Consider the following 22,020-nt stretch of genomic DNA (forward strand, 5'->3'; position numbering starts at 1 on the left):
TTTTGCATTTTGTAACAAGCTACTTAGATGAATCTGCACTAGAGAACGAACGGTTCTGTGATGTTTATAGCTTCAACATCTCTGCAGTTGAACTCGTTCAAAGAAAAACAGATGGAGGATTTGACTCAAACCGTTTCCTTCTGGATATCAGCGCAGCAATTTCTTCCCCCAAAAAAGGTCGAGTCATAAAAAGGAGAGGAGCTCAGGGGAGTCATTGATGAGGCACTTCATTCACATCTGCTGTTGAACTTGACTCTGGCTGTGGAGCTACAGAGACCCCTACAGGTCAAAGTGACCGAGAGAGATGAAGGCTTGGGCTGCGTTTGTGATGCTGAGTGTATGTGTAAGGTGGAGCGGGTTAAATGAGTGGGTATATACTGTATGTGCACATACGGCCATCTGTGTATGCTTATGTAGATTTGTGCATTCATTAACGCATATGCATGTGTTTCCTAACTGTGACATCATGGAGCTGACAATATTTGTGTGTGTGAGCATATTTACATGAATGTGTTGGAATATGTGTTTATCTGTGTATGTTTGCCGTGTGTTTTTTGTCGTATGTTTTGTTTGTGAGCTAATGCACTCGCAATCAGCAGCGCGTCTGCTGTTGTCATCGTCTTAAACTCTAATTATTAAATTATACTCACAGATAAGAGAGATTCCAGAGACAAAGCTAAAAACAAACTGACAAAATAGACTGATTACAATTTGCTCATGAGCCAAGAACAAAAGACCTTAGATACAGTTAGATTTGATTACCATTCGCCATTTCCTTCCTCCATTCAACATTTCCTGATTCTTTGAGGAAGTTAGGCGGCTCTCATTTTCTATTTCTGGCCATTAAGCTGGCATCACAGATCTCTCTCTCTCTCTCTCTCTCTCTCTCTCTCTCTCATGTTGCAGTTTGCCAGGCACGAGAAAACCCTCTAATGGCAGTAAAGGCTTTCAACAGATCGTCACAAATAATTACTTCATGTCAATAGAAATATTAACTGTACAATATGGGTAAAAAGAGACAGCATATGTTACGACGACTGGGAGACATCCAGTTTAACCTAGCCTAGAAAACTAGTGCAAACATCGAGCTAGAATGGCAACATCACTGACCTCAATAGCTTCAGGGTGAACCGTGTTTTCACTTATCTAAACCTCTAAGGTTCATTCCCCTATCCGCACAAAGGTCTGCCAAGACAAGCTGTCAAACTCCAAAAATAGAGCAGGATACTGGGGACTTTGACAACTGTAGGCTCCCACTTTGTTTATCATTCACAGCGTCAGCAGCCTGTCCGGTAAAGTCCTTGATGACAAACTGAATCACTCCACAGAATCAGGTAAAGGGTGCCGGCTGCTGCATGGAGAGTTTGGAAAGTACAGCACTAAGCAGACCAACAATGACTAAACATATTTATATATACCAACACATTTACCACACCTTGGTCTTAATTTTTTGAAGTTATGAACCTGTCTTAAAAGTAAAATATGATTACAGGGATGCCAGCAAGTGATAAATGATACAAGCCCTCGACTTGACTTGCCACAAGTGATTTTACGCCCAAATATCTGTCTGCTGATTGTATTGTCTTTACCCACTGAAGCAGGTAATGAATGGGAAGTCAATGTGTTACAGCTCAAAGGAGGTAATATGTCATATCTGTTGGATATGGATTTTGTTAATTCAGATATTCTGTAAGTGCCCGGTCCCAGTGAGCCTCCGAAACATACATTTCATATAAACTTACTACATATTGCAGCTGAAAAACCATGTTTATGTGAATTTGTATTTATGGACTTAACACAGTGAGTTCTTAAACTGTCTCAAGATGTGTGTTACCGAAATATCCCATCATCACCTCAGATATAACTGCCCTAGGCATTGACAGCTTGTATGTGTGCTATCTCGTGTCAGGTGCCAGACAAGGCAGACAAGAACTAACTGCTAACTGGCTACTGAAGCCTCCTGTTGCTGTTTACTGAGCTTTTTCTGGAAATAGAGGAAAGTTCATGGAAGTGTTTCTACGGTCACCAGCTGTTAGGACAACACACATTTGGCAAAAAAACTGTGTACTGTAACTTCCAGAGTCCAGAAAGGGCAGAGTCTGCCACAGGCAGTACAATATATGGTAAGAAAACCAATACCATTAATCCAACTTACATTGTAGATGTCAGCAAATCAATTGGCATAGGTACAGAGAGGTGACCACAGACACAAAAATATAACTGCCTGCCACCTATGCAAAAGCACAGTTAATGCATATTATAAATACTGCAAATACTACACAGCTAAATGGCATTATGTCCTTATAATCCATTTAACAAAGAGAGTTAATGACTGAACATAACCAGTTTCGTATTATTGGTCAATAGTTTACCACGGAAACCTGTCCTGGACTGACAAGATGGCCCACATCATCAAAAGACCACCCCGGTAGATAAATAACTACACCGATTCAAGAATAATTGCTACCTTTAAGGTATTTGTGCAACAGTACGTGGGTGAGGGCTACAGAGGATGGTCTATTACAAGAAATTGATGTATACGAGTGTACTCGGTGTGTCAGGAAAGTGCTTGATTATACAAATTAGTTGAACATCGCGTCATATCCTCATGAAAGGGAAGAGATAAAGTACGTCTGATCTGTGGTTAAGTTGATCGTGACAAAGAGAAGGTCAGTATGAGAAGGCGATGACGTTAGCTGAGCTTTTAATTCTGTGTTGCAGATTTTATGGGTTGATAAAGGATAGCCATTGGGTGAAGTTGTTTAGTGCAACATAATGCAACATGATTAAGCAGTAGGCTTTCTACTATACCGATAGGTGTGTTTGCAAGTCTCAGTTTAGCATCCCTTTCAATGCTGTTAATGTTTTTCGGGAAATAAATGCATTCAACACATTTGACAGGCCTTAAGGAAAGTGTGTTGTATGTAAACATATTTACAAGAAAACTCCACAGGGTTCTTTTAAGGACGAGCCGTCATTCCATTGTTGATGATGTTATCACACTTTGACATAAATGGTGCTGGCAGACATCCGGATGCCTGGTGATTCTCTGAGAGTAGGCTAAGTCGAGTGTCTGTAACCAGTTTAGGGATAATCAACATGTGAAAATGTCGTCATTGGTCAAACTGATGAGTCACGCAGGACGGGCCCGGCCACTTTCACAGACAGAGAGAGAGAGAGAAGGAGAGGGAGTGACGGAGTGAGACGGTCTTTTTTGCAGCTCGTAATGTCACAGCATCCAGCTAAGCCCAGCAGCAGCCAGAATGATAAAGTAGACGAAGAATAGAAACAGGGACATTACTCATCATTTTATGAAATAAAGGTTGGGTGGGAGGAGAAGGGAAAAGCCAGAGGGGCAGAAAGATAGATGAAAGTATAACAGGAAAATGAAGACATGAAAGAGAATTTACGAGCAAAAAATGAGCTGTTTGTGTGGCTTAGCCAGATTTTTCAGTATTAGGCAAAAGAGACAAGGTCACAGTGAACAGTGAGTGTTGTATGGAGGAAAGATGCTGCTGACTTGAACAGAGACGGATCAGATGAAGAGGAGACGAGTCAGGGCAACACTAGGCACAAGGTGTTGGACTAGCCAGTACGGCGTAATGTGTCTCCCGAGAGACTGTCTTCACCTCTCCACTGTCCTGCCTACACACACACACACACACACACACACACACACACACACACACACACAGTAACTCAGGCCCAGACTGCTGATACTTTATACCCCTCCATCACTTGCCTGCTATTAGCTCGGGCTGACAGACAGTAAAGAGCTTAGAATTGCATTAAAATCGTATCAAGAACATGCTATACATCTCGCTGTTTATTTTTTAATAGCTAAGCAAAAATGAAATCTATCTCTATCTGAATACAATATACTGGAATAATCAATTGTCTGAAAGTGGACGGGAGGAAGAAATACTATGTTTTCTTTTCATTTTTCCCCTTCATTTTGTTTCCAAACACTTGTGGGAATAAGCATAGAGTACGATAAGATAGGCCTGTTCTCTGACGTCAACCAGAGAAGTGGCCACACACAAAAAAAAAACAATCTCTGTTTATTGATTTAATGATTAATTAGTCGTGATGGGAACAGATAAACTTCCTCAGGAAAAGCAGTCACTCACTTCATTTACAAAGACTTGTGTTGATCTCACAGCCAAGGACACGCTAAGGTCTTGGATTACGCAATACATACTTCCCCTTTCCCGGAGAGCTGAGAAACTGCATGCACGCTCATCCAAAACTTAACCTTCCCCTCCTACGCACTCATAGAGTACACGCTGACGACAAACAGGAACTTTAAGGAATCTTGACAGCAATCACACAGCTTCTTTATTCTGCACAGAGACCGGAAATGGGGGTGGTGTATAGGGGGGGATAGAAGTTAGTGTTCATGCACGTGTATCTGTGTGTGTGTGTGTGTGTGTGTGTACGTGTGTGTGTGTGTGTGTTTGTGGATTGAGGCGCAGACGTCTGAATGCTGGATCCAGTCCCAGAGCTAACAGGAAATCCTTTATAACCAGAGCTCAGAGTCACCTAAACACCTCCCAGATACTGGAATAAAGCACTGGGACCACTGGGGTAAACACATCGCTGAGTGTGTGGGAATGTCTGTCTGGGACCTGGAGGGCTGTTTAATTACAATGGAGGAGAAATTAAATTGTGTTTTGTTTGCAATAGAGATGGAGATTAGAGTTTCCTTTCCCACATCGGCACCTGGATACGTGTGTTCAAGCACTCACACGTCTCCAAAATCCAATTCTGTATTTGACCAGACTTTCAATATAATCAGATCGTTTTGAAATAACAGGTCTAAACTGACTGGGGCTGGACTGTGATTATCTCAAAGTTGTACATTTTACGGTTTGTTTAGTGACACTACAGGTACTGGCATACAGTCCTAGAGGAGAACTATAACTTCTTTGACACTTTTTCACCTTTTCCTGGAAAGACCGTCAGTAACCCATGCCATGTTCTGCTAGGAAATATTATTTCATTCTCTTTCAGGAATCTCTTTGGCCATGCCTCAAGACAAACAACCCCTACTTTATTTCTGAAACTAGAGGAAAAGGGATGAATATATCTATATATAGCACCTTTCAAAACAAAGTAGTTTACAGTAAAAACAAATAATAAAAAGTAAATGTGATCCAAAACATATAGATATGAAACAAGATCAATTACAACAAACACCATCAGCTGAGAAAAAGCCATAAGATAAAAGTTTTTTTTTAAGACGAGATTTAAAAGAGGATATTGAGTTTTCCTGTCTGAGATCCTCAGACATTGAAGGACAGCAAGGATTGGATTTGGTCGTTTCTCTTAGTACGAGTTAAAATCCTGGCAGTAGCGTTTTGTATCCGCTGCAGCCTTTGGATGTTTCGCCTGCTGATACCAGAATAAAGCGTGTTGGAGTGGAGGAGATAAAAGCATGGATGACCTTTTCTAGATGTGCAGATGAAAGGAATGACCTTATCTTGGTTAAATGTCTCAGTTGGGCGAAGCAGGATTGCACCACTTTAGCCACCTGAGCATCAAAGGCAACTCAAAAAGTACACCTAGTTTTACGGGTCTCTCTTTTAACATTATTAGTAGGCACACAAAGGCGGGCGGGAAGGGTGGTGGCTTTCATCCAGGAGAGCGTTAAGTTTCACTTTCAGGTTACAATCAGCTGTTCGTTCCTGTCCAGTGTTCACAACGTACAATTTCATTTTCACTTAACAAACGTAGTAGTTTTAAGCCCAACCATGTAGTTTTTTCCTAAACCTAACTAAGTGGTTCTGTTGCCTAAACCTAAAGTGACTCCAAGGGGCGTGACAAAGCGGCAGTATGTGACGAGTTGGGACGAGAACATGTTGCCACGTTACAATGAAATCATTATTATGTTATTATGATATTAAGCATGATTTGTCCTAGGGGTAGTATGTATATAGTAACTAAGAGGGAACCCAGAATAGACCCCTGGGGCACCCCACAAAAGAGAGGAGCACAAAGGGAGGATGCCTCTCCAAGCATAACACAGAAAGACCTGATGGCAACATAGTTTTTCAGACAGCTGATTAAGACATTGTGGTCCACTCTGTCAAAGGCTGAGCTGAGGTCAAGGAGAGGCCTGTGTTTGCGGCAAGCAGTGAGGTCACTGGTGACCTTGACCAGAGCAGCGCCAATGCTGTGTAGAGAGCGAAAAACAGACAGAAACTTTTTTTAAATGTGATTGTTGGTCATGAAAGATATCTTGGAAAAAATGGCAACTTAGAGATGTGTCTAAGATGACTTAAAATAGAGGATCCGTCTGAAATACTGCTTTTAAAAACCAAATGGGAATGCAGTGTGAAGGGCAGGTGGATGATTTTGAACGTGCAACAGTGCGCTCCAAGGTTGACAGAGAGATTTTACTGAAGTGGGTAGATGTTAGAGGTGGGCAGAAGTCTTCTGTGTTAAAGTGCTGCCGAATCTCCATTGTTTAGTTGTAAAAGTAATGAAGACATTTTTCCCATTTCTCTGGGGAGGATTCAACTGGCTGACTGAGCGGGGGAATCATATAGTTTTAAAGAGGAATCTAGGATTATGACCCTGTTTGGCGATAAGTTGCGAAACATATAGTGGAGTTCCTCGCTCCTTTGATTGCACACTGATAAGTAGACATCCAATTTTTAAGAGAAGCAAGGGAGGTTCTGTGTTTATCCTTCTTCCATTTCTGGATTTACATCTAACAGGAGCTACAGAATTTAAAATATTCGTGCAAGAACCATTAAAAAACGTGACAATCTCCTCTAGAGCCAGGCCCTGGTGTTTATTGGTACTAAAAATGTGTTTGAGGTGGTAAAAGCTTGACAGAAACGAGGAAAAGAGATTGAATTTAGAGGGCGGTAGCAAATCAGTGAGGGTGGTTTGGGGTCAGGAGAGAGGAATGGAACCTGGAAGAGCACTGCGTTATGATCAGAGAAAGCCAAATCGACCAAATTCACATTTTCCACACAGAAACCACAAGAGAGCACAAGGTCAAGTGTATAAACTTTGTAATGGCTGGGATGCTTGACATATTGGGTAAGATTAAAAGAATCTAAAAATGTAATAAAATCAGAGGTAAATGAGGAAGAAGAGGGGCAACAAACATGAATATTAAACTAAGTTTAGGGGCTCTATAGATAAAAACACATAAAATAGGCAATTTATTCTTTAAAATAAAACTAAGTCTCTAAAAGGTGGAGAATCAGCCAAGTGAGATTGGAGAACATTTCAAATCATTTCTGTGTATCACTGCAAGGCCACCGCCTTGACCGCCTCAATTTTGGCTGATGGAAAAATAATAATTCTGGCGGAGATGACTCAATGAGAGGAGCACATTCATCAGGATTAATCCAAGATTCTGTAATGATAAAATCAAATCAATATTGTTGGTCATGATAAAATCCTGGCAGATAAAAGACTTATTAGCAAGGGGTCTTATATTAAGTAAACAGACAAGAGCTGTTTCAACAGAGGGGGTGGAGGAAGTGGCTGTGATGATGAGATTGTTTCTGTGCGGACAGTGGGTACATTTTGGTCATGCAAACTGCCTCTCAGTAATCCTAACAGGAATGAGGGAATTAGTGAGGGAAACAAAACCAGTACCAGTAGGATCCACGCCCTCTGGGACAGGGCTATGGAGTACAGAGCCAAGATGCTGGGCAGGGTCTTCCTGGGGAAACTGTCAGTTTTGGCTAAAAGTTAATACAATTACAAATCAGTTTTCCTGCTAGGATGCAAACTACCGTTTTTAAAAATAGGATGATGAAGTGACCTAGGAGCTGAGAGATGAGAAAAGGAGAGAGAAGCGTTGCAAATAAAAAGCTAAATGAAACCATCAGCCATCTAGTTGTGTCTTAAAGGCCTCTAATCCATCAACTTTGTGACCTTGCTGTCTCTACTGCCATTGATTTATGTTTTGTTAAAATTAATACAGACTTATAACGGCAGTGATCTGTCCCCTGGAGACACAGCAAAGCCGCATGAATACTGATCTAAGAGTTTACTATTTGATCTTGTTGCATTTAGGACCACATTTAACTGTAGTCCAAATCAAAAGATCAGATTCTGTGTGGTTTTGCTCCGTTGCCAAGTTTCTTCACGGCAAGATACTGAAAACATTTGGGGAGTAAAGCACGGTAAATTGGAGAAAAGTTGTGCAATGTGTTTAATTTAGATGGACTCACAATGTTCTAGAAACATATGATTCATTGTCACATACAATTCTCACTTAAATTCGTAAAATATTTGCATATCAATGCAGCTTATGTGGATGGAAATAAGGATGGAATAACCCCACGGAAACTTGCAGGTGTATATAGACTGTACTTACATACTCCAAATCCCATGCACACTAACAAACATACACACATACGACCAGGTGAGGCTCACTTACACAGTACATATGCACTGGGTAAATTTCCACTCTACTCAGACAATCTTCAGTTGTCTTGCTGAGGGGAGGACAAACTGCTGGCCAGAGCTAGAGACTGTCACCGCACAACCTCTGATGTGATAAAGACACACACACACACAAAGCCACAATCATTCACAGCGAGAGGGCTCTCCCTTGAGGTGGTGGATGGAACGAATCATTATTATCTCTCAGTAGGAGGTCTGACGTCTGTGTCTTGACACCAAAACCAGATCAGTTTGACCCTCCGACACCTTCAATAACCTGCTTCTATATCTGAAACACTGTTGGATCTATCTAAAGTTATCTTACTAAAACTATGTAGGCCTACAGAATGTACTCTGCAGTTTGAGTTGCAGTACTTTCCCCATGGCAATGAGTACACATAATGAATAGATTTTAATTTGTTTTATTATTATTATACTGCCCACAGTTTTTTGTTTTGGTGATCCCCTGACAATAGAGTTATTAATTAATGTAGCTTATTGTCTTGTAATATATTTTTAGACAATCAAAGCAAATCTGAGGATGTCAAAATAAGTAGTTTCTGGAAACAAAGAGATGAAACTTTATAGGGAACAAGATAAGAAGAGAAACTAAATGCTGATGTCATATTAATAATCTTGTAAGTCTGCCAAATGTTCGGTTCCTCTTTCTGTCCTGCAAGCTCTCTCGTCCTCCTCTCTTGCGTCTACTTGCCTTCCTTGGTGCCCTCAGGTCTGTGTCATTTTCTAACTAGAAACTTTAGAGGTAAAAATGATGGCAGCCAGAATACTGAGACAGTAAGACAATCAGAAACTACTTAAATTGAACTACGAGCCTCCACCTTCTCCGTGCCCTCCACCTGCTCTCAACTCTCAGACTCCCATAGAAGGGTTGGATATTACTCTTGGTCTCTCTAGCTGACTGTAGCTGTTGCAGAGAGAATAAATCAAACCGGCAGCGTCAGTGACTAATTACAGCCCGGCCACCACAGATGGAGAGCCCTCTCTGTCAGAGGTGGTTGGAACTGGACCTGACAGTTCAAATCAATGGTGAGGCACGAGGACAAGGCCGAGACCCACAAGTTCAGGAGACATTTCTGTCACTGATTACATCTCGTCCATCAAAGATGCAAGATCTTTGGCCTTAATACAGATATTTAACACTAATCACTTCCTAATGCCTGCTGTCGACTGTAAATATAAAGCTGGGATGCATCCCAAATTCAAAAAGACAAAAGATAAACAAGTTCAACGACAACAGAGGATTGGCTTCAAACTACCAATGACATGTCACTTGACTGAACATGTAGTGCTGTACAACAGCTACAGACTCAGTTTTACCGAGATATGGAGTCACACAGATACTTACAGATATTTGAATGTCCTTCAACAGACAACAATGATGATTTGGTTCTGTGGTAAGACAGGATGACCTTCCGAGACAAATACATGCTTATGACAATGTAAGATGGAGATGTCAAACTTCAAATACATCAAAAAACTAAGGTTGTCCTCGACCAAGGAAATTCTAAGTCGACTAACACGATTGTGTCGACTAATCAGTTAGTTGATTTAATCGACAGATCTGTAAAATTGAGTTTCTCCACAAAGAATCACACAAAAGCACCACTTTAAATATTGTGTTTATCAGAGATGTGCTCATAAGTTACTAGGATATATGTCATTTAGCATGAAAAAAGCATAAAAAAAACAACAAATCGACTAAATAAGTCTTAGTCCACTAAGACCAAAACGACGGTTTAGTCGACTAAGAGGGGACAAAAAAACAAACAGAAATATAAATTGATCTCTACAGTGATGCTTTTAACAAGTACTGTTTACATGTGAAATATTAATATTCTGTATCCCAAAAGTCCCCATTAATTTAGTTTGCTTTGATTATATATTTATATGGTACGATTTTTTTCCTGAGAAGAGGCTGAATATCCCTCAGCCTCTAAATACATCACTTAGCTTCAATTCAGAAAATAAAGCAGATTGACTCCAACTAAGGAGGCCTCCTTCGTCAGACGGAATCAGACAACGTTCAGTTTCTGAAATGTTATTGGACCCTCTGCATGTAGTTTCTAAAATCTCCTATTAAAACAATGGATGTGGGGTAAGATTGTCATAGTGCCAGGCAGGTGATTTCCAGAAGGACCAAACACAACACTGAATTATAATGACAACTCATCACATGTTTCAAGTCCACTGCACGCATCACTTTGGGCATGCATGTTTAAAAATGAAGAGTGACTCAGTCAGTAAGGCACATTCAGTCTTCTTGGTAGACCTACTTTTTTGTTTGGTAATAAGAATACTGGATAGAAAAGCAAAAAAAAAATCAGCTCCCATGCATTTATATAAAAAGGAAGTTATGTGTTTTTCTATTTCTAGCAGGCAATCCCAGATCTAGGGCAAAGTACATACTTAAGTGAAGACAATGACGTCCACAGGTCTATTTTAATTCAGCACATCCTGCACTATGAGGCCTTCATTACCTCCAAAATATTCCCAGCAGTAACAGACGACCACTCAGAGGGTACATCTTAACAATAGATGCACATTAGGCCTTTAGTTTGACTGTCTGCAATTCATCCAGGCCTTCATCAACTGGCCTTCACTAGAAGGCCACAGAAATGCACCCATGTATTTGATAAACTATAGCACAATCTCAGACACGTGCGCATCCAGGGAAGAAGGCCTTAACGTGCAGTACAGTACCAACGAGGAAACAGAACAGGACGGAATTTTCCATCCAAAACCCTTTCAGGTTCAGGGGCTCTGCCTGGGCCATAAACAGGTTGAGCCCAAGGTGGTCAGCCCCCAACGACAGTCTGCTTTAGTAGGGGCTCGTGTTTGTCAACCAATGGAGGGGGGACCAGTGGAAAATTACCAGTCCCGCACTCGCTCACGCACACACACATGCACACATACACACACATGCATGGTCGGGACTAACCTGCAGCCACATATCTATCTCGCTCATTGCTTATGTGACAGCTTGCGTTTTTAATGGGCGAGGGTGCGGGGGGCATGGTTGCGTTGTCAGGACGCAGCGGCCCGCAAACTACGCAACCAATGACATTGGATGATGTGTGTTCACGCCTATGCACATTTCCAAGAAAATACCTGTGACACGTCTAGTGGCTAGCACGAAGGGCTGGTAGCATGCAGTATGTGTGTGTGTGTGTGTGTGTGTGTGTGTGTGTGTGTGTGTGTGTGTGCACTCAGTACAGGTTCAATATATTCTAATATAAAGCAGAACATGTGTGTTTTTTATGTTTCTGTCAGTATGAAATTGAAAGTGTGTGTTGCACTACACACATTACAGCCATCTTAATGTGTGTGAGCTATTGATCCATATAGCATAGAGAGAGATAAATGTCTCCATAACAATTTCCAAAGGTTCCCTATCCATCTACATTACGGCCATATGGAGAATCTACAGATATGATTAGATGAAAATGCCAAAGAAACTAATGCAGATGGTGTGGGACCACGAAGATCTCAGCCTTTACAAGCTGGGTGTTAGTGCTCATTGCGGCCTGTCTAGTAAAGCACTGTAGTACTACATAAAGTATGAGCAGAACTGTATTACCTGGGTTCCAAGGCAGCTCAGCATCATGTGAGTGAGCAGTTTGGCAGCGAACATAGGGAAACGGGAGCACAGCACGTGGGATATAATGGCCAATGCAAAGCCTGAGGAGGGAGAAGTGGAAGACATGGAACCAACATTAATGTTAAATTAACAAATGATTCATATAAATCAACAGTGGCTATTTATAGCAATGTGGGAGGTAATATGAAAGGAATGCATCAGAGAGAAAGCTGAAGAGAAATGGAAGTAGAAAGTGAGTGCAGAAAAAAACATGGGGAGACAATATGAAAAAGAGAAGACATAGGGAGAATGTGTTTTGTACCCGAGATGCAGATAAATCCCGAGGTGTAGAAGGCGTCGTTGTTGGATGCAAGAGTGGCAAACTCTGCGTAGGCTGTGTAGATAGACAAGTGGGAGCAGGCACATTCCACATAGTTCCCACTCTCATTCACAACCCTGCAGTATTGACCATCTGATGACCAGCTAGAGGAGAGAGGAGAGGATGCAGGAAAAGAAAGATAATGACTACTGTTACAACAGAGTACAACAAAACACAGGTGAGGCAAATAATAAGGCAAGGCCTGACGTTTCATCATGTTTATGAGTATGTGCAATTGTCTCTCTGGGTTTTTGGCTTCTTTGAGTCTTATCTGTGGTCACCTTTGCTCTTTAAAGATGCCGTGTGACAAACCAGAATATTATAATCATATTTGTGCCGGATTCGGTTACATAACTAACTCTCTCTCTCTCTAACCGTTTTTATTTTGACCTTCCATTCACACCAAGAACGTCATACTGCAACATTGACCTTTCCCTGTCAGCTTCACTCTCCACCTTTTGCTCTCCCTCCATATCGGTTCTCTCATCTGTTTTCCTTTTCTGCGATACATCGTCCAAGTAGTCTGTTCCGGCCCAACCAAACCTGCCAATTCATAAATTGTAACAGAGTGTTCCAGCCAAGTCCCATTTCACGCCCTAGGAATGTCCTCAACAGACCGACTCCCAAGTGGGAGGATTCAGAGCAAAGCAGACCAAAAGTGCAGATATTAAACACAATGATGTGACTTCCCCCGTGGCCACAGATAGGCCTCACTGAGAGGCTGCACTTGCACTTTTGCCATTCAATTAGAAAACTGGTTTCCCTCACCCAATAAATGTGAGGATGACAGACAGAGGTGAGCGCAGGGTCACAATTTTAGATGGTTATAAATGTGTGTAAATTGCCAGAGAGATGCTATAAACAACTTATTTGAGATAAATAACAATTACTAAAAGAAAAAAATAGGCATACACTAGAATAAACAACCCCTGCCATTACCAGGTAACATGTTCATGTCATCAAGAATAGAAACATTTTGAGTGTCAACTAGCTGTTTTAAGTTAATTTAGAATGGCTGAGATCTGAACTGTTGTGTCTGTGGTGGATTACTTTGCAGTGGTCTGGTTCCAGAGAAGGCACAGAGACCGGCCTGGTTTAATTTGCTGACCAGGGGTGTGGATACGGTACACCACCTCGTTGCCATCTTCTAGGGGTCGTGACCTTCTGTCCTGGAGGCTGGCTGAGAATACCTAGATGTAAACAGAAGAAGAGATGAGGGCTCATCTGTGGAACCAGCTAAAAAATGAATGGCTAGTTTAACCTGGAGTAATACTGCCACCTGCTGTTTTAAATCGAAATAAAACAATTTGAGGCAAATAACTATGTCAGTGCTTCCCTACCTTCCCATTGAGAGCAGTGTTTGTATCATTGGTGAGAAACCAGTGTTCAGTTCTGAACTCGGTCAGCTGGATCCGACTGAGGTTGCCACAGTCAGCAGTCGAGGCTGCTGGTACAGCCAGCAGGGTGTCCGGCAGCTGGAAGAAGTCTGCATTACGGCCCCTGAATTTGTATCCATTGATCTGCGTGGGGTACCACTGGAAGGCAGAGATGGTCATATACGGACATGTTTTCAGGATGGTGCGCCTTCTGGAGAAATCACACAAAGAAAAACATTTATAATACCAAGCATGAAAACATGCTGTAACATGCATCTGTAAAATCAACACATGTTCAGCATCTTAAAATAGGAATATCTCCCTTATACTCGTCACTCTTTTTGAGATGGGACACTCACATCTCACACTGACTTTGCGTGAGGAGGGAGAATGCAAATCGCTCGGCCACCTCAGCAAGGTGGCTGAGGCCTCGGGTGTCGTCTCTGCTGGGATTGGCCAAGGCACACAGCAGGTCGTAGGTCAAGTTGCGGCTACTTCCGTGTAGAGGAGCCCTCTCTGCCTCTGCAAGCACCTGGCTCAGAGGAAACAGAAGTATATAGATAGAGATGGATGGAGAAATTTAGCAATTGAGTAACGGTTTGCTCTGCTCTTGTTTGCAAGTGTATCCCTCTAAAAATCTGTATTCGTGATCCTCATTTGAGTGCTGCATTTATCTTTTCCACCCCTCCTGGTTCTGTCACTTTCCTTGGTGTAGGCCTCAGTGTTATGCAGCTTTTATAGTGAATTAATGCCATTTTCCCTACACTCTCCTTCCTTTCTCTTACTCTTTCTTTGTGCTCCCACGTATCTTCATGCTGTGTAACTCATTTCTGCTCTCTCTTCTGCCCCCCGCACACTCCTTCACATGACATTACGGTGGTGTCTCCGCTTGTCTGGGGGCTGAGAAAGCTCAATATGTAGACTCTAACATCAAAGCAGCGTGGTAATAGCAGCGCTCATATAGTGACAACTGGGACCTTTTCAGATGACAAACTGGTCCTCAGATCTGTCAGAGTCGTAGAGTGGGGGTTATGTATGCCCTTAAGCGTAGATCTGTCTGACACAGAGTGTGGTGAAAAAATCAAATCCTGCAGAAGCAAGTGTTTCCATCATTGGACAATGTGATGACATGCTGGAGAAAACGACCTGTGCTTTCAGAAGAAAATCGCTAGTAATATTACTAGAAAGATTAAAACAAAAATTAAGCTTTAACAAATACTCTAGCATGATATTGTGAAGGAGCAGATAGAACAGTTAGGTATTATATATTACCACAGTTTTATCTGCTCCTTTATCTGATATTAGTTTACAGGAAACGCTTTTGTCCTCAGTCTCAAACCCTCTTACCTTCCCCAGAGCTTCGAGCACGGCGGCCATCTGCTCACGATAGAGAGGTGTAGAGACCTTATCGATCAGTCCTTGCAGCACCTGGTTCAATATAGTTGAGTTGAGAGGCTGATGCAACCGGTCCAGTAAAAGCCACACAGCTTCACTTGTCGCATTTGACACCAGAGTCACATTAGCCAGCCCAAACTGAGGGTGCACTCTGGCTCCCCCTGTAGCATTGAAGAGCTCCACCTGGAAGCGCTTCGGCGTGGGCATGGATGAGGCGAGGTCAGGGGTGAGGGAAATGTCCAATGATGTGTTACGCTGGCCCACATTGAAGGTTAGCCTACCCTCCTGTTTAGGGAAGTCCATCCCTGCTTTAGCAGGCCGGATTATAAAGGGACCCACAACCTCTTCTCTGGGGAGCTCCTAGAGGAGAAACAGAAAGGTTTCGTGTTGGATTGAGTCACCATTGTTTTGCGAAATAAACCTACATGATTAACACAAATAGAAAACGTCAAACCACTCTAGACGATTAAAGGCATAATTCTCATTTGATGGTCTGCATTCCAATAACAGCACATGTAGATGAGTGAAATTGACCATGTTGTGTGAGTAAACCAAATAGGCTTTTACTATGCATCAAACATCCTTTTGTCTCGCTATATGCTCTAGTTCTGATAGATGAAAGGAGTTGACCTGGCCATGTGCCTCAGTGGGGTTTTTGTTTAGCGCACTAGACACTCCCTAACTTTGATCTCCAATATCAAAAAGTGAGCGTGCCAGTGAACACTTCGTGCCCCTGAGCTGCATGTAGCAAAGATATCTCTAATCATGATGCTTCAGAGAAAAGGAGGGTGGCAGTGAGATCAAAGGGGAGAGGAGGAAACATCAAATAAACCACAACTACTATTAATACAGACAGTATATCAGATGAAAAGAAAAATAACTACAAAATGCAATTTAGTTCATGGCCCTCCATTTCAAAAGATCTGTGTATCAGCATTATATCAGGCAAAGTTGGTACTCTTGGTGTGTCTTTCTAGCATTTCTGCATTACAATTAGAATTCAACTATGACTAAATTTTCCTCTAAACTGCTCTGAAGAAGTATCCCAATTTAGAAGAAGTAAGCATTAAAATGTCCTCATCATTCCTCTAATTTTCCAAGATTTTTTCATGAGGAAAACAAGTAAGGAAAAACATTGTGCAGTACATCCCAACACTAGTGCTCAGATGTAGTACGCAGAGCATGACATGATCAAGTTATCAAGTTTTTCTAACTGGCCTAAATAATTCTAAGTGTTATGAAAGAGACAAGTTAGACCAGTAAATCATTAGATTTGTTTCTGCTGAAACTCGTGATAAATCAGGTCAACATAACCACGTTAGACAGAAACAAAGAAACATTGTTCAGGTGTTGCAATGATGAATCACATCGGGACTTCCTTCTACACAGAATGACACCTCCAAGGCAAAGCTGAATGAACAAAAAGTACTTCCAATAAATAAGTCAAATAGCAGTGTTGAACATAAATTCAACCAATTACAAATACTATTTCAATCGTTTGCACAGTGCATGTTTGTGTGCATATTTTACTGTGCGTATGTGTGTATTCATATGTATGCTTGTGCTTAATTACTCACACACGTGTTTGTTACTTACCAGTGTGCGATACTGTACAGACATGACTGAAGCTGTGCTTGCTCGTCTGTAGACTTGGAGACTGAGCCTCGTGGTCATCAGGGTGGCGATGGGCAGTCTGTGACCCACGGCAAAGTACATAATGCCCTGTGGATCGTCGCTCTCCGCCAAGGTGATGTTGGCAAAACGAGTGGTCTCATTAATGGTAGCCCCAGCACCCACCTGGTAAATCTCCACCAAGAACCACGTCTGCTGCTCTGGTTCCTACGGCAACACAGATGGGTGACTGTTTTATTTTGTGCACCACAGCATTTCTTATGAATACACAGATAAATCATTATTCTACCAAATTTGTAATCTATCCTCGTAAATGTAGGATTGAGGATTTCAAGGCCAGCGAGTTAGCACTGCTTTCACCGGGGGCCTCTCTCACCTCATCATCCTGGACATCCACAGCGAGAGCACAGAGTATCTCTCCTCTCCTACACAGCGCAGTTCCTGAAGTCTGCGCCAGCTCTTTGGTTAGGTTGACTCCATTGTTGACAAGAGTTAGAGCAGCCTTGCTAAAGGTAACTCTCCAGAAGACCTGCAAATCCTCAAAGGCTCTGAACAGAGGGAGGAAGAGCATACTATAACTACAAACAAGATCTTGACAGCAAGATGTTTCATTTCTCCACTTTTGACCAAAAGGTTAAAAAGTGTGTTGTTTTATTACCTGTTTTCTTGTCTCTGCAGATAGAGGAGGGCAGTTCTGTTCTCTGAATCCTCATCCAGAACTTGGCCCATCAGAGAGTTAAGACTAAACCCTACAATGCCGTTATGGAAGTCACTCCCTGGTGTGGATAGAGAGAGGGAAGGATAAAAAGAACAAAACAAATGGAGAAAAACAGAGATGAAGAGCACAAATTAATTTCCTCATAACCTGACAATTACACAATCATTTTAGTTTGTAATCAATCATACAGGCAGAATAATCAAATAATCTGCCCACTGCAGTGATTATGTGAGAGGCGAGGACCAAAATAGCAGCTGGGGACTAATATAGCAGTGACCTGATGCAAATCAAATGGCATTAGTGAAACCGGAGAAGAACACTGAATCACTCATTGAGATAACAAACATGTCTGTCTGCTGGTCCATTTGATTAGACCCAAAAGACACACTTGGGGTTAGTCTAGAGCTATAAACAGAAGATGATACAGTCCAGAATACATACCAACACATAAATATGTTCCATCATATCTATTTGCTAGAACACACTGCAAGCGAAACAGCAATAAATACTACTTATTTTTTATCTTTAATCTCAAACAAAGATCTTTTTCTCGTTATTTTACCAAGGATAGTGATCTTGGCAAAAGCTCCAAAGCCCTGATATGGACTGTCTGTGATTTGCGCTCCTCCCTCTGGATCACTGAGGTAAATGAAGAATACTTCCTGTCCCTCAGGCTCGGAGTCATCCAGGATGAGGAGGATAACCTCTGTCTCATTCTGACCAGCCTGAAGGGACACGATGGTGGACTCAAGGCGGAAGTCCTGTTCCTCTTTTGCAAGAGTCCCAACAGGGTCCACAGTGAAGGGAAGAGGTGTTGTACTTCCATCTGGATAAAAGTGCACAGCAACACAAAAATGTAAACATCACAGTAAAGTACAATATCATATACTACAATGGAGCTTTAAAGCAGTGCTACAAAACAAACACACACCTCCATATGCTCGGACCCGAACCCTCACAGCTCCAACCACACTGTCGGACCTGCGCACCCTCAGAACCACCCGCCGCTCCTGCTGGGTCTCCTCATCCCTGTCCTCAGGTGTCTGCACCAGTCCAGGTCCAATGCTCAGCACTCCTCCGGTCACATCACTAGCTAGGATGGTGACAGCTGCCACACTGTGCTGAGGGTTGAGGCGAGGAGAGGTATCTGCCCAAGCTAAGTCTGGATTAAGTACTTGAACATCTGTAAGGTTGACGTGAAAGTACTCATCAGGCTCTGAAAGGGAGTCGTCAAGTATTGAAAGGCGTAAGGAAGAGTTGGTTTGGCGAGGTGAGTCGAAGACCAAACGGCCGTCTGGCACTGCAATAAAGTCCTCTCCTGCTTCGGCACTGCCTGCTACCGTCGTATAGGACAGGCGGGTGGTGTTGCTACGAGAACCGTAGAGTCTCTGAACATAAAGTGTTATAGTCTGGATGTCCTCTGCAATGACCAGCTGGCGGGAATCAGGGGCAAACTGGTAGATTCCCAATGGCTCCACTTCTGCCACAGTAAATCCTGACCTGTGCATGGAGACCAACATCAGAGTGAGGCTACATTTGACATAGACAAATATGTGAATTCATGATTCAAATGGTAACGTTAGGAAATTGTCTCCTAGGGTGTTGGAATAAAAAGCAAAGGAAATTGAAGAAGCAGTACATACTAAAAAGGGGAGGATAATGAACATATACGATCTTTAGAAAAACAAATACATAAACGTTATACTCCCCCTCTCTAACTAATAACTGTAATATGCAGCAGGTTTCCGAGTTAACATGTATTTACTCTACCATAACTTCAGACCACTGTAAAACCATTACCTAAGCTTGACAGAACTGGCTGCAGAAGAGCTGGAGGTAGCAGCAGTGAGGTGTATAGCATAGGAAGCCATCTCAGATGCATCAGCAACAGCTGTCAGAGAAATGGCTTTAGACCTCTCTCCATGGGCCAGGGTCAGCGAGCCTGAATATGAGGAAAGTAGCACATTACCAACAGTAAGAATGCAGGCTGTCATTAGTCCATGTTCGTGCTTGGTATCAGCCAGATCACCAGATTAATGAAACAGAAAGGCATACACTACTAAACATTTAAAATAGGGACACATTTTATATCAAATCATTGATTGTTCAATCATCTTAAAATCATTTGAAAGAAATAATGCAAGTGGTTTGAGATAATGTGTGACAATTCAGTTTTTGTTTTACCTGAACTCGGGGTGACAGCTCCCGGTCTGAGCCCCAGAGGAGCCTGTCCTGAAGGATACCCAGCTTTCCACTGCACACTGATGTCCCCAAACAGACCCGTTCGTGTCACCTTTGCTTCACATGTCCCTGTTTCAATACTTGAAACCTGCAGAGCCAGGGAGGCAAAGCCAACCTGCACAACATATGTGAGAGAAGACAGTTAATAATGCTGTTATCTTGTTACCTCCTCTACCATCAAACCTGGTAAATTAATAAATTAAAATGCTTATTGTTTACTGCTGTCTCTCACAGCACTGAGCTATACATAAATAAATAGAATATAAGAGGTAAGGAGAGATATACAAGCATGGGATTAAACACATCAGTATGATACAATATTCTGTTGCTCATAGAGAAAGTTATCTGTTATAAATATATGTGTTATCTGCTGTGTTACATGGACCAGAGAAATATGGTGCAAGTTTGTTGTCTGGTGGCAGAGGAATGATTAAATAACCGGATGTGTATTGACTCTCATGTCTTTCAGCAAGGTAGCAAGTCTTGCATCCTGAGTGCCCTGCAGAGGGGGCAATTTCTCCCACACAGATAAATCATATATCGACAAACAAGCAAAAAACACAACCACAACTCACCTGTGAGCTGGCAGCTTCTTCGGGCACAATCACCGTAGCAACGCTGGCCTCATTAAGGAGACGAGGCGGAGGGCCGAGGATAGGACTGACTAGTCTGACATCAGTCAGCTCTGCTGTGAAGCTCTCACCCACTGACAAAAACACCTGCAGAGAGAAAAGCAGGAAAACTAGTGCCTAAAAACAATATACCGGTAAACTATGATAATTATGAACTCTATAATCATTCAAAGAATTTTAAAGTCTTAATTCAGCTTGTCTCTGCACAAGCATGCTCACCCTTACCTGACTGCTGATGGGCACAGTGATAGTACTGAAGGCCTGTCCCTCTCTCAAGAACAGCCTTCCTTCAGCTTGTCCTCCCAGTATCTCTCCGATGTCCATCACTTCATCTATCCCTCCACTGATCCTATAGCCCACACTAGCGTTGCCAAACAGCCCGGCAAGCCGTGTCACATTCATAATCAGAGTTCTGGTGACCTCAGACCCTGACCCCACTACTATTATGGACTGTTGCTCAGGGTTCAGGGAAAAGACACCGTGGGGCTCATCGTTAGCACGCACCCTACGGGTGAGAGAGGAAGATTAATTTCAAGTTAATTAAATTTTAGGCTTTTTTTTTACCTGGAAGTCAATATGACAAACCTGATGCGTGTCTTGATGAGGTTTGGGTTGGCATCCAGAGTAGCTCCACCCTCCACAGCCGTGAGCTGGACAGTGTAGAGCTCCTCTAGCTCTGGCACCGTATCAGGCATCAGGCTGAGGACAATTTCCGCATCCCTTTGGCCTTCCGGGATCACCGCTGAGCCAGCTAAGGCTAGGAAGTCACCTGCTACATCTGAGTCACTCTGTATCTGCCAATGCACCTGAGGTGTGACAGAAAGTAAGGTTGTGTTTAAACTTTAACAGTGGCAACAAAAAATTAATTTCAGCTAGTTTAAAGGCAGAATGAGTCGAATTTGTCGGATGCAGTTTGTAAACACCAGGACGCTCAATGGCACCAGAAGCAAATGCCCAACTGGACCGCGGTTAGAGTGCTCGCCAGCAGGTGAAAGCCAACCACAGATACATTCTCGTTTTGGAACGAGTTTTGTCCACTTGACATTTTTCCTGGCTATATTTGCATTTTTCCGGTGCTGTGTCCGCAAGCTTCCTCTTGGATGCGTGCTTACTGTATGATCTGGCACCTGGTCGTTACATCTTATAGAGGTTGATACACAGAAACGTCCCAAACACAGAAAAATAAGAAAATGCAGTCAGAGGACAGGGTTACTGCAGATACAGACACCACCACACACTTCTAGTGGGTCATAAGTTTTGATTGAAATGGATTATTTTTGTATGAGTCTAGTAGCAAATCCTACTCATTCTGCCTTTAAGCACTGATAATGGATATGATTGATAAAAAATAGGTGTAATATTGGTGTAATCTTACCGTGATGTTACCCATGACACCCTCTCTGCGTGTAATAAACAGGGAAATGTTGAACGGGCCCTCTGCTTCTGTGGATTCATTGTAGACACGCTCTCGAAGAGCATCCTCAGTAAACTGGACGATACCATTTGGGTCACCAAACTTCTCTATCTGGGAGACACATCAGGAGAGAGTAGGGGTGAGTAGCATGCTGAGGCTTACATCTTATTATTTTTTCCTTCAGGAAAAAGCACTTTGGAAATCAAATTGTGATAATCCT

General features: G+C 42.4%; 1 protein-coding gene across 1 annotated transcript in view; it reads right to left on the reverse strand.

Annotated features, from left to right (window-relative positions):
* The window catches only part of adgrv1 (adhesion G protein-coupled receptor V1), a 113,878-nt gene that overhangs the window by 39,040 nt on the left and 52,818 nt on the right, over nucleotides 1-22,020 (reverse strand). The window contains exons 72-88 of the mRNA XM_074638292.1: nucleotides 21,762-21,911; nucleotides 20,972-21,192; nucleotides 20,612-20,891; nucleotides 20,330-20,473; nucleotides 19,698-19,869; nucleotides 19,314-19,455; nucleotides 18,445-19,013; nucleotides 18,076-18,339; nucleotides 17,454-17,571; nucleotides 17,172-17,343; nucleotides 16,760-17,002; nucleotides 15,116-15,523; nucleotides 14,128-14,300; nucleotides 13,733-13,979; nucleotides 13,443-13,582; nucleotides 12,336-12,496; nucleotides 12,014-12,114 (exon numbers count right to left, since the gene is read on the reverse strand). Of these exons, the coding sequence (XP_074494393.1) occupies nucleotides 12,014-12,114; nucleotides 12,336-12,496; nucleotides 13,443-13,582; nucleotides 13,733-13,979; nucleotides 14,128-14,300; nucleotides 15,116-15,523; nucleotides 16,760-17,002; nucleotides 17,172-17,343; nucleotides 17,454-17,571; nucleotides 18,076-18,339; nucleotides 18,445-19,013; nucleotides 19,314-19,455; nucleotides 19,698-19,869; nucleotides 20,330-20,473; nucleotides 20,612-20,891; nucleotides 20,972-21,192; nucleotides 21,762-21,911 (3,705 nt within the window). The remainder of the gene's footprint in view (nucleotides 1-12,013; nucleotides 12,115-12,335; nucleotides 12,497-13,442; nucleotides 13,583-13,732; nucleotides 13,980-14,127; nucleotides 14,301-15,115; nucleotides 15,524-16,759; nucleotides 17,003-17,171; nucleotides 17,344-17,453; nucleotides 17,572-18,075; nucleotides 18,340-18,444; nucleotides 19,014-19,313; nucleotides 19,456-19,697; nucleotides 19,870-20,329; nucleotides 20,474-20,611; nucleotides 20,892-20,971; nucleotides 21,193-21,761; nucleotides 21,912-22,020) is intronic.

The sequence above is a fragment of the Sebastes fasciatus genome, chromosome 6 (genome assembly GCF_043250625.1).
Source record: "Sebastes fasciatus isolate fSebFas1 chromosome 6, fSebFas1.pri, whole genome shotgun sequence".
NCBI classification, from domain to species: domain Eukaryota; kingdom Metazoa; phylum Chordata; class Actinopteri; order Perciformes; family Sebastidae; genus Sebastes; species Sebastes fasciatus.